Raw genomic sequence first — 13,372 nt, forward strand, 5'->3', positions numbered from 1 at the left:
TGATCGTATCTTTATTCTTTCCTGTTCCAAAAGTATTTGGTATATTCTGCTTATTTGTTTGTTTTCATTTCCTATCAGAATCTTATCTAATGGGTTCATTGATTTTTGAATACCGGGTGTTTGATTGTCTTTTTTAAATCTGGATTCTATTTGGGCGTATGTCCACCAATCCATTTTATGATTTAATCTTTCCAGTTCTTGTCTAGATTTGAGTTCCCCGTTTGGGTGTAATATGTCTCTGTACTGGATGGTTTTGGCTATGTCGATCAAATTTGGGTAGATGATGGCTTCCATAGTGGAAAGCCATCTTGGAATTTTGTCGTAGTGTTTATTTTTAATTTCGTACCAGGTTTTTAATAGTGATTTACGCATCAAGTGCCTGTCAAATATAGTTTGTTTTTGCAATTTATCTTTCCATAAATGCGCATGCCAGCCTGTTTGTAAGTCATGGCCTTCTAATACAAGTATTCTCTTATTTTTTAAGTTAATCCACTTTTTTATCCAAATTAGGCTTGCCGCTTTATAGTATAATTTTAGATCTGGGAGCCCCAGGCCTCCTCTAATTCTATTATCTTGGAGATACAGTACACATATTTTATTCTTGGCCTTTTGTTTTGCCAGATGAATTTGGAGATGATTTTATTGATTTCTTTTAAAAAGTTTGGTTCCAAGTTAATCGGAGCTGTCTGAAAAAGATATAAAAATTTGGGCAGAATATCCATTTTTATTACAGATATTCTGCCTAACATTGATATTTGTAGGTCTTTCCATTTCTCTAAATTTTTTTGGGTATCTTGCAATAATTTGTCATAATTGTCTTTTTTAAGTGTAATTGTTTTATTTGTTAATATTAATCCTAAGTACTTCATTTTTTTTGTAGTTTGGAGTTTAGTAGTTTCTTCTAATTTCCTAATTTGTCGTATACTCATGTTTTTTGTCATTAACATTGTTTTCTGTTTATTTATTTTTAGACCTGCAAATTCCCCAAAATTTTCAATTTCTTTGATTAGCTCTGGGCCAGAGCTGGTTGGTTCTTCTAAAAAGAACACCATGTCGTCCGCGTATGCCTGTAATTTATATTCTTCTTTTTTAATTTTAATTCCTTGTATATTTTTATTATTTCTTATCTTATTTAGTAGTAATTCCTGTGTCAGTATAAATAATAAGGGTGACATTGGGCAGCCTTGGCGGACTCCTTTTTCTATCAAAATTGGTTTTGTAGTGTCTCCTTTTATTATTGCTCTGGCCTTTTGGGTGGTATATATATTTTTGATAATGTTTTCAAATCTGTTACCTAATTTTAATTCTCTAATTAACTCATTTAAGTATTGCCAATTAACATTATCAAATGCCTTCTGGGCATCCAGGAAGACAAGAGCTATTTGCTTTCCTGGATGGGCTTCACCATATTCTAAGACGTCTAAAACTGTCCTGGTGCAGTTGAAAATTTGTCTGGAGGGTAGAAAATCTTTTTGGTCTGTGTTGATGATTTTATTTAATATTCCTTTTATTCTGTCTGCTAAAATTACCATAAAGATCTTATAATCCGCGTTAAGCAGAGAAATTGGTCTGTAGTTTTTTATTTTCTGTTTGTCTAACCCCTCCTTTGGTATCATCGTTATGTATGATTCTCTCCAGGATTCTGGAATTTTGGCTTGTTCTAATATTTCATTGTATATCTCCAGTAATATGGGTTCAAATAGATCTTTATTTCCTTTATAGAATTCCCCGGGGAGTCCATCCGGCCCTGGGGTTTTATTGTTTTTTTGTTTTTTTTAATGCTAATTGACTTTCTTATAAAGTAATTTTTTCATTTAAAATTTGTTTATCGAGTTCTTCAATTTCTATGGTATTATTTTCTTGTATGTATTTAGTAATTTTTACCATTGTTGTAATAATCTTGTATTATTTCCTTTTTCTGTTGTTCCATGTGTTGTATTGTCCCGTCTTTATCCTCTAATTGATAAATTAATTTTTCGCTTCTCATTTTTTTGATTTTCTGCGCAAGCCATCTACCTGGTTTGTTAGCTGTTTCAAAGTATTTTTGTTTCGTTTGTTTTAAATTTCTAATAAATTCTTGCTGTTCTAATATATTTCTTTTGGATTTAGCTTCCCTTAGTGATATTTGTGTCTGTTTGTTAGTTGGGTTTTGTTGAAGAGTTTTTTCCAGGTTGGCTATTTTATTTACGTAGTGATTATATTCTGCCTTCTCTTACATATTTTCATATAAACATTGTGAATTGGATTATTTTATATAAAGATCAGTTGAATCATACAAAGTTTTGTGCAGTTTAGCTTCAGAAAAACTTTTCAGATGAATTTCTTAATGAGGATTTCCTACAGGACACACACTGTGAGGAAGTACAGTGATACCTTGTCTTACAAACTTAATTGGTTCCGGGACGAGGTTCATAAAGTGAAAAGTTTGTAAGACAAAACAATGTTTCCCATGGGAATCAATGGAAAAGCAATTAATGCATGCAAGCCTAAAACTCACTCTTTTGCCAGCTGAAGCACCCTGCTGGGATTCCCCTGCAGCATCGCAAAAACACGGAAGTCCGGAGGTGGGGTTTTCCATGGAGGGGAGCCTCGGGAATCCCAGCAGTGCAAAAACGGGCCCTTCGCTGGCAACGGAAATCCGGAGGTGGGGTTTCCCAGCGACGGGAGCCTTCAGCTGGCAACGGAAGTCCAGAGGCGGTATATCCCAGTGGCGGCAGCTTGGGTTCATAAGGTGAAAATAGTTCAGAAGAAGAGGCAAAAAATCTTAAACCCCGGGTTCGTATCTCGAAAAGTTCGTATGGCGAGGGGTTCGTAAGACGAGGTATCACTGTATTTAAATCTGATAACAAGCAAGGAAGCATTGCTAGATTACAAGTTTCTTTTAACATAGCTACCATATTTTGTGGAGTATAAGACACACACGAGTATATTTTAAAAACCTTAGGTTTTGGAGAGGAAAATAAGGAAAAGAATCTGCTTATCAGGTATTCATCTAGCTAGTGTCTTCAGCCAGCACATTATTTTATCCCCTGGTTAGGGCTTTAAAAATAATTTATTTGGAGAGAGTAACAATGAAAGAGCTTTCAAGCCAGTAAGAGCTGGGAACATCATTAGTACCAGGAAAGAAACATTCTGAGCAAGTAGAGCAATGGAGCAAACCCTGCAAAGGCTTAGGGCTTGGAAAACATTATTGCAGAGAGAAACAATGAAAGAGCCTGCAAGGTAAGAGCTGGGAATATCGTAAGCAGGTAGTTAGGGCCATAGTTCCCTCTAAGCTGAGCAGTGAGCAATCGCTCACTTAAAAATCATCATCAACTCAGAGTTTTTCAAACCTGCCCAGAAGCCGAGAGGGAAAAAGTGAGAGGGAAAGAGTGCCGCCCAGTCCCGAAGGGACTGCCGCTCAGACACTATACTTTTCCGCCCACACCAGAAAAAAATTAGAGGGAACATTGGTTAGGGCTGGGGGGGTATCACTACATTCAGCGTATTAGATGCACCCAAATTATCAGCCTCTTTTAGGGAAGAAAAAGGTGCATCTTATACTCTGAAAAATACAGTAATTTTTACTTAGATATGTTATGCAGCACTTTTTTTAAAAGTACCTGTGTTCATGCTGGCCTTCCTCAGGTATTAAGGCCTTCCACATCTATTTACCTGTTTGTTTGTTTGTTTGTTTGTTTGTTTGTTTGTTTAAATTTATTGGCTACCTAATTCCAGTGGACCCTGGTTTGGTTAATGGTGTTAAATGAATTCAAAACATTATTGTTTTCATCTTTATTTATTGTAAGGAACCAAGCATGGAGAAAAAAATTGGTAATCATGTTTGTCTTGAGCAAGTCCAAATCAGCCAGTTACTGGAGTGTCTTTTAAATTTGCGTGCTCAGTGTAATTGATTTTTATTAACAAAAAATCTTTATTTATTTATTTATTTATTTATTTACTTACTTACCGTATTTTCCGGCGTATAAGACGACTTTTTAACCCCTGAAAATCTTTTCCAAAGTGGGGGGTCGTCTTATAGGCCGGATACTGCGCCCATTCCACAGCCGCGGGCGGGAGGAGGCCGGGAGCGGGATTGAGGGGGGGGAGCGGACCCACGCTCACTTTCGGCTCCGGGGACTGCGGGTGGCTATGGCGCCGAAAGGAAAAAGCGCTGCTGTTGCTGCTGTCGCTGCCGCCTGAGGCGGCGGCACTCGAATCTGGCGTGGTGGAAAATCTGGAGGCAGGCAAAGATTTTCCACCACGCCAGATTCGAGTGCCGCCGCCTCAGGCGGCAGCGACAGCAGCAACAGCAGCGCGTTGATGAAGCCGGCGAGGGAGCTCCGGAATCGGTTGGCGCTCGCCCGACGCCTTGTTTTTTTATTTCCCCCTTTGGTTTCTCTTCACAGGCGGGAGTTCGGGAGGCAAGGGAGCGCTCGAGGAGACAGCGTCTTGCGGCATTGCTCAGCAACTTCTTTTTCCTTTCGGCGCCATAGCCATCCGCAGTCCCCGGAGCCGAAAGTGAGCGCGGGTCCGCTCCGCCCGCCCGGTTTGCAAGCGGCGGAGATCCCGGGCTGCTTGGCCGAGCGGGGCTTCCATTCAGGACGGGGGCGGGAGGGAGGGAAGGGAAACGCAGCCCTTTGCCTCAACCCGCCGGCTCCGGGGACTGCGGGTGGCTATGGCGCCGAAAGGAAAAAGAAGTTGCTGAGCGTCCCTTCGTCATAAACCCAACGGGAGGCGATGCCGCAAGACGCTGTCTCCTCGAGCGCTCCCTTGCCTCCCGAACTCCCGCCTCTGAAGAGAAACCAAAGGGGGAAATAAAAAAACAAGGCGTCGGGCGAGCGCCAACCGATTCCGGAGCTCCCTCGCCGGCTTCATCGAAGCGCTGCTATTGCTGGACGACGACACTCCCGCCGCCGGCTTTGCTGGGGTGGAGCGCCACTCCCGGCGGCAGGAACTGCGGGGGGTAGCCGGCGTAACGAGCCCTTGCCACAGCTATCCGCCGCTTCTTTGTTCTCCGCCTTGCCTCCGCTACTCCCGCCGCCGCCTTTGCCTCTTGCCCGGCGGGGAGAGCAAAGGCGGCGGCGGGAATAGCGGAGGCGAGGCGGAGAAGAAAGAAGCGGCGGATAGCTGCAGCAAGAGCTTGTTAGCCGGAGCGTACGCCGGCTACCCCCCGCAGTTCCTGCCGCCGGGAAGCAGCCCCTTTACATTAGCGGTGGCTGCAACGGCACTGGCGATGCGGCCGCTAGCCGCTCCGAGCGGTGTGGGAACGCCCACCCCTCTCACAGTCCGGTCCCGGGCTGACAGTAAAGGGGCTGCTTCCCATCCTCCTGCCAGCTTGCTCAGAAGGAAACCTTCTGAGAAGGAGGATGGGAAGCAGCCCCTTTACTGTCATCCCGGGACCGGACTGTGAGAGGGGTGGGCGTTCCCACAGCGCTCGGAGCGGCTAGCGGCCGGATCGCCAGCGCCGCTGTAGCCACCGTTGTGGGAGGAGCCTCAGAAAGAAAATAAGAGAGAACAAGAGAGAGAGAGAACAAGAGAGAGGGAGAGAGGTGATTCTTGAAGCATATGGTAAAAAGCACCCAAATAATAAGAAACACCCCCCCCCAGCCCACACCTGTGTTTGAAAAGAATAAAAGAGAAAAAAAAACCAGCCCTCAACTGGTTTTGGAAATGGTTCGAGTGTGTATACACACACACACACACACACACACACGTAAGGGGGGGAGAGAGACAGGGATGGAAAAAGAGGAGAAGTGAGAGGGAGAAGGAATGAGGGAAAAAGGGAGGAAGAGAAAGAAATGAGAAACATGAGAGAGAAAAGGGGGAAAGACAGGAGAATAACCCAGAAATGAGACAGTGGTATAAATTTGAGGAGGGATGATTGATGATTGACTGTATTTATAAGGGGATGTTACATGGGATTGTATATATGAGGGGGTTATTTATGTGTGTGTGTGTGTGTGTGTGTATGTGTGTGTGTGTGTATGTATGTATGTATTTATTTATTAGATTTGTGTAATTTTGGTTGGTGGTGTGCCCCAGGATTTTGTAAATGTAAAAAATGTGCTGCGGCTCAAAAAAGGTTGAAAATCACTGCTCTAGCAGGTGGTAAATCAGCACTCCTTTTAACTGACAAGGGACCCATTTCCCAGACTTTGATCATTTCCCCAGGTATTTTTGTACCTACTTGACCAACATTATTAGTGGTTGCAAAATTGAATGTTAAACTGGATGCATTTATTTCTGCCTGTTTGTATTTGTTCTTATGTTTAACCATTGAAAATGTACTTTTCCTCCAAAAAGAATCATCTTTCCATATTTCTTAGGCAACATTTTAAAATAACTTTAAAAGCTGAGGTCATATTATTCACCCTGCTCTGTATCATAGCACACTGCACAGTACTGAAAATTGGCAGGGTCACTAATTAAACCCGACAAGTTAAAATCTGTTTAAGTGACATTGCAAGAGGATAAAGACAGAAAGTGCGGAAAGAGGAAAAAATGGATGGGCTGTTTGGATTGCCATATCATGATATCACATACAGATTCTCATTCCATAATAGATTCTCACATAGGTGTCAGCATGCTGCATGTTAGACTGAAAGATACCTGCAGAATAGATGGTAGGAGAAAGAAAAATAGCCAGGTTCACCTTTTTGTGTTGACAAATTATGATGAGTTATAATAATAAACTTAATTGTGGTGAGGAGAAATATGAGAGGCAGACAAGACAGATAGACAGAGACATATGGAGAGATAGACAGAAGAGTGCTCCCACTTGGCTCTCTCTCTCTAAATAATTCATTCACAATTTTAACAATAAGATCTTCATCATTAGTAATTAAAATATTGTGTTATCATGTTCAGAAATGATTTTTTTCTCAATGCAAGTACATCATAGACCTAGACTCAGTCAGGTCTATGATGTACAGAAGAGGGGTAGTCTTATACGGCGAGTATATCTCAAATTCTATATTTTAACTGGAAAAGTTAGGGGGTCGTCTTATACGCCCAGTCGTCTTATACGCCGGAAAATACGGTACTTACTTATTTACTTACTTACTTACTTACTTACTTACTTACTTACTTACTTACTTACTTACTTACTTACTTATTGTTAGAGTTGGAAGGGACCATGCGGGTCATCAAGTCCAACCCCCTGCCTAAGCAGGAACTCTATAGCATCCCAGCCAAATGGCAGTCCAATTTCCTCTTTAAAATGTCCAGAGTACAGTGTTCCCTCGATTTTTGCGGGTTCGAACTTCGCGAATAGCCTATACCACATTTTTTCAAAAAATATTAATTAAAAAATACTTTGCGGTTTTTTTCCTATACCACGTTTTTTTCCACCCAATGATGTCATATGTCATCACCAAACTAATATTTTTTGCAAATAAATAACAAAAAAAAATTATTGTTAATAAATAATTATGTTTATAAATATCAGCATCACTAAGTGTGTTATTCAATGGTGAGTACCAGTAATAATGGTGAGTAAATGGTTGTTAAGGGATTGGGAAATGGTAATTTAGGAGTTTAAAGTGTTAAGGGAAGGCTTGTGATACTGTCCATAGCTAAAAATGGTGTATTTACTTCCGCATCTCTACTTCGTGGAAATTCGACTTTCGCGGGCGGTCTTGGAACACATCCCCCGCGGAAATCGAGGGAACACTGTATTGGAGTTCACAACGTCCGCTGGTAGGTTGCTCCACTGGTTGATCGTTCTGACCATCAAGAAGTTCTTCCTTATTTCCAGGTTGAATCTCTCCTTGGTCAGCTTCCAGCCATTGTTCCTTGTCCGGCCCTCCGGTGCCCTGGAGAATAAAGTGATCCCCTCCTCTCTGTGGCAACCCCTCGTATACCTGTAAACTGCTATCATGTCCGCTCTAGCCCTCCTTTTCTCTAGGCTATCCATGCCCAGTTCCCACAGTCTCTCTTCGTAAGTCTTGGTTTCTAGACCCCTGATCATTTTGGTTGCTCTTTTCTGCACCTTCTCCAGAGTTTCAATGTCTTTTTTGAAGTGTGGTGACCAGAACTGAACACAGTACTTTTCATCCAATCTTGTCCACAAAAAATAAAATAACTTGCTAGCATTCTCATCAACACATTTATATGGGGGAGGTGCAAACAGATTGTCCTCTGTATAGGTTGTTTTATGATGTGTGATAGTGAGGGAAGATAAGAGGTACAGTTATTTCATGATTTACAACTATTTGTTTACTGAAAAATGGCTTACAACCTGTCCACCACTGCAGCATCCCCATGGCCACTTGGTCAACTGGCATGCCTTTGACTTATGGCCAGTTAGATGAATTTTGCCCCACATATACGTTGTGATATTTTGATTGTTATTAATACAGTAAAATGCATTACTCACATGTGTTTTGGACATTTATTCATTTGATTTACAAGCTCCCTAAGTCAATTAAAGTTTCTTTGGTCTAGACCTTGGATGGACACCATAGCACTTCTAAAACCTGTTTTGTGGGCTGATGGAAGTTCCTCTGTCCACAATGACAGGAGAGAAAAAAATGTAAACTTGTTTTGGTTTCAAAAATCCGGATAACTATTAAATGGCAACAATGAGCAAAAGTTTTCCGCATCTCTTTTAGATTATCCAGATAGTTGCAATTTAGATATGGTAACACTTAAGTTATCTGATTTTCAGATAAAGGACAAAACATGTAGTTTAAAAAAGGCATGAAGCTTTGAAAAAAAATCTCTTCAAAACTTTATCCTTCTCAACCATCCAAAATATTACTTGTCATCCTTTGTCTCCACAGTGGCTGCCTGTGGTTGAATTGTGACATATTTTCCTTATACGTATGAAGTGCAGCATTATGCCTGTGTGTGTGCATAATGTATTTATTGTACTCTTTGTTTCATCATCAAATCAGAGTGATATATAAAGACTCAGATAAAGTCTCATCCAGGCACTAATGAAGCCAAGGCTTCTTTATCTTCAGCACAGTTGTTGCATCATGTATCTTCAGACGTTAATGAATGCTTCTGTTTTTAAAAACTTCTTTGTGCTTTTTCCTCTCAGATGGTAAGACTAATCTGCACCAGCACTTCAGCATCGCAGAAGCCAAGTAGTGCTCCTCCAGGACCTAAACAATATACAGAAGCTTTTATTAAAAAACAGATTGAAGAGTTCAACATAGGAAAGAGACATTTAGCTAACATGATGGGAGAAGATCCAGAAAGTTTTACTCAAGAGGATATTGATGTAAGTATGGTTGCGCAGTTGGAGAAGTAATTTACTGCAGAGCTTCAGAATTGAAAGCTCTTTGCTTCAGCATGAGTCCCTCAGCTCTCTGTGAATTTTAATCGAACTCTCAGCATACCAGAGAATACTACTGTACATAGAAAACATTACAGCGATGGCTTTGAATAGAGATTCTACCCCTACTACTGTGCAAGGTCAGGCTTCACAGGGTAGAACTCTACACTCTATCTTGCTAAAGCACAGCAGGTTCTTTTTAAAACTACTAATGGATAATCCCCTTGATCTGAGTTCGTTAAGAACCACTGTTGGGCTTTATATAGCATTTTGAAGCATTTATCTATAATTTGACCTGCTAGGTATATTTATGCTGGGGGGAGGGGGTTCCACGCATGATACTATAACAGCCAGCAACTCAAGTCACCTTTTCCTAAGACCAATGTTTTGGGCTGCAGTTGTTGCAACCTGCTTTAGAGGTTGATCCATGAGAATTTACTTCTGAGCAAACATGGCTAAAACTAGACATTGGTTTCATTTTAATTTCTTATTCCATTAAGTATCGGATAGTGAGCCAAAAGCCTGTAAATGTATTTTTTTCCCCTAGGTTATCTCTTTTATAACATTGTTGTGGAAATTTTAAATAAAACTACCAAATTTAATATTACTTTTCTTTTAACTGATTCTTCCTCGTTCCTTTTTAAATGAAGGTTGCTTGGTTTGATGATAATGTAACTTCCGCCTACTTCTAAAAATGCAATTGTAAGACAAATAAGGAAAAATTATTATCATTGTACACTGTCTCTTAGCACTGGAAAACATCTAACTGATTACTATTAAAAACTGAATACTATGCTGGTATTCTTTCTTTTTTTTAGCAAGGCAATTCTTATATTTTACTTTCATTTTTTAAAATTACCATATGTCTTTTAATTTTGTTGGTGTATTTTCTTTCTTTGTTTAAATGATCGCTGAATGATTCATGCATGTAGTTTGGTAGGCATATCTAAAACTGAATTCTTACTAAGGGTATAAAAATTTTTTGTTGGGCATGTTTAGAATGTTTCAGGAGTCCAATTTCCTCTTGAATCAAAGCAACATGTACCACAGCAGTCAGAAATACATAATATATTCCTGATTTTTATTATGTATTTTTCAAAAAGCTCAGTTTTTCATAGTTAAAATACAGTTTCAAAGTCTACACTTTCAGCTTCACAGTTCTTCCAAAGAAGAAAGGAATAATAAGATGGAAGGTGTGGTCATCAGAAGATGGATAAAGTAAGCCTGGACATTTAGTAGGCATGAACAGTTGTTCAGATTTATTTCAAGGAAATAAATCCTTCAAGAAAAAGGTGGGGGGAAAGTCAAAACCAAGCAGAATTCAGCATGTGAAGAAAATTCTTAGGAGTTTTGTTAGAATAATCTAGTGATTGTAAATAATGAATGGACTGCTGGAATTAGAAAAACCAAAGCAGGACTGAAATGTTATTTTATCAAACACAAAATAGAAATATTGAGAAAATGAAATTTAAAACATGTTTTTCTGAAATTTAAAACATGTTTCCCATTTTTCATGTTCGTTGGAATTCAACTATCCGTATTCCAATTCTTGTTTCTGTTGCAGAAACTTTTCTGTTTCTATGTTACCCGAGTCCTTCTTCTTAGTATCTTTGTTTTTTATATAGCATTTGAGCAGAGATCCTAAAAGGAAATATTTGGCACCTTGACCAGTTTCTTAACCTATGGCGTTCACAAATACTGATTTAGCCCAGAAATTAGGGACCCGGTGAGAGGAAAATTTTAGAAACAAAGCAACCAGTTAATGTTTCTTTATGCAGTACAATGATGATATATATCTATCTCCCAGCTATTTTATCAATCATTGATTAACTGGAGTCTTCAGTGTGGTCAAGCAAGGGTGTCAAAATGGTAAAACATTGGCCAGATGCACCACACGCAGGCTGTGCCCACCCAAGCTCCGTGAACGGGGAAAATGTCATGATATGTCACATGACACCATGAGTTTGATACCTGTGATCTAAAGGAAGGGGAAGTATGGAAAAATTGAGCATGTTTGGTTCCCCACATTTTCTTTGCTAGTAGTGTCTTCACCCAACTGCTTTTTTATATATTGACTTACTGGTACCCATATGACAAACTCCCAAACAATCTGTATCATGTTTTTCTTGGGGCTCATCAGAAATGAAGGAAAATATGACCATTTTTAACAAAAATGACAAAAGTAAATGGTTCCCAGAAGCAGGGAGACAGAAGTCGTAAAATCTAGTAAAGTCACGGCATAATTTACCACAACTTTTCTAGGATATCATTGTTTCCTCAATAAAATGGGTGTATATTCTGAAAATCTTACTCATCTTTTTTTAAATGAACTCATTTTTTCTTTTAAAACAATATCAATAAAGAGTAAGATATTATTTAACAAGTTTATATTTATGAATAGCTGCTTCTCGTCCATATCCAGACTGAAACACATATGTTTTGTCTGGAGACAGACCAAAGCATGCATGTTCTAGGTCAGTGATGGCAAACCTATGGCATTGGTGCCACAGGTGGCACGCAGAGCCATGTCTGCTGGCATGCGAGCTGTTGCCCTAGCTCAGCTCCAACGGGCATGTGTGTGCCAGCCAGCTGATTTTTGGCTTGCATAAAGGCTCTGGCAGGCCGTTTTTGGCTTCCAGAGAGCATCCAAGGGAACGGGGGGGCGGGAGCATTTTTACCCGCCTCCGCCTCCAGGGAAGACTTTAGATCCTGGAGAAGGCAAAACACAAGCCTACTGGGCCCACCAGAAGTTGGGAAACAGGCCATTTCCGGCCTTCAGAGGGCCTCCAGGGAGCGGGGGAAGCTGTTTTTGCCCTACCCAGGCATTGAATTATGGGCGTTAGTACACACCCACGATCTTTTGGCACCCGAGGGAAAAAAGGTTCACCATTACTGTTCTAGGTAGAAGTGTTTCACAGGGAATGTAGAGAAAAAACTAAGCACACCAGTGGGATGTAGGTAAATGAAGACTCTGGGAACATTAATGGTCAGATTGATATGTGGAAAAGTTGTACTGGGCTTTCTCTCTCTGTATGACCTCCCTGGATTATGTTTTGGTCAAAACCTGAACTAAAATTTTCCAGTTAGGTTTTGTCAAATTATTTGCAGAATTATTTGCAAAAACTTCTAAAGTGAGTACATTTCAACTTTGTAACAAAGCACTGTTTCTTGGGTGGGGTTTTTTTTTTTTTTTTTGCACAGTGCTGTTACTTAGCAAAGCATAGTGTATATAATGAATGTTCAATTTGCTCGTATAATATCAGGTGTGGTAAATACTTAGATTGTGTAACACTGCCTGCTATACATAATTACGTTTCTGTTACAAAATATAAAAGCCTCTTAATACTATGGGCAGAATTATCAGGGTTTACGCTTGGAATGGCAATAATCCCTTCTGATTAGCGTTTAGGCATCTCCTGTTGTCTACTGTTAATCAGTGCATACAGTGCATTTCCAAAGTAGACATCCTATGGTTCTTTTCTTTCTGGCATTTTGGGATACATGTTTTGAAACAAGTCCTACAAAGAAATATGTTGACAGCATTGTCATTGCTTTCACAGGTTGTTTTTTTTTTGCTTAGAACAGTACTTTACTAGGGGCTTTATTTTTTAGAAATAAAAAAAGCTAAGCTATAAATTACACGATGAATCTTGGGGGGGGGGGGGAGAAAGCCCAGTAAATTGATATATAACTGTACAGAAGCCTACCAATTGCTTTTTAATTGGTATTATAGACCGTGCTCTGAAATCAGGATGTTTTATTCTCCTATGTGTGAATGTGCAGTATGAAATTTCTCTAATTGATTCGCTTTGCCCATTCCATTTGATGTATCATTTTTCACAATATTTCATAATTTGTGCTCATTTCTAATGAACAGAGTCGTTAGGACAGGCATGTCTAAGTACAACTGACAGCTAACATTAGGTGCCAGATGCAGTTTATAAAGCTATGTAGAAATCTAGAGAACAGTTTAAATAAATTAGCACCTGTACATTAGTCTCACTTGCTGGTAATTTATAAGCGAATCAGTAGAGATGACATTTAGGTAAGTCATTGATCAAGTTAACAGCTGCATACCCGCTGCCCAGCTGGAATACCTAATTAATA

General features: G+C 39.9%; 1 protein-coding gene across 1 annotated transcript in view; it reads left to right on the forward strand.

The window, feature by feature from the left end:
* Positions 1-13,372, forward strand: part of MRPS9 (mitochondrial ribosomal protein S9) — a 62,411-nt gene that overhangs the window by 10,706 nt on the left and 38,333 nt on the right. Inside the window, exon 2 of the mRNA XM_070751067.1 lies at positions 9,029-9,211. Coding sequence (XP_070607168.1) covers positions 9,029-9,211 — 183 coding nt within the window. The remainder of the gene's footprint in view (positions 1-9,028; positions 9,212-13,372) is intronic.

Source organism: Erythrolamprus reginae, chromosome 4 (assembly GCF_031021105.1).
Source record: "Erythrolamprus reginae isolate rEryReg1 chromosome 4, rEryReg1.hap1, whole genome shotgun sequence".
Lineage (NCBI taxonomy): Eukaryota > Metazoa > Chordata > Lepidosauria > Squamata > Dipsadidae > Erythrolamprus > Erythrolamprus reginae.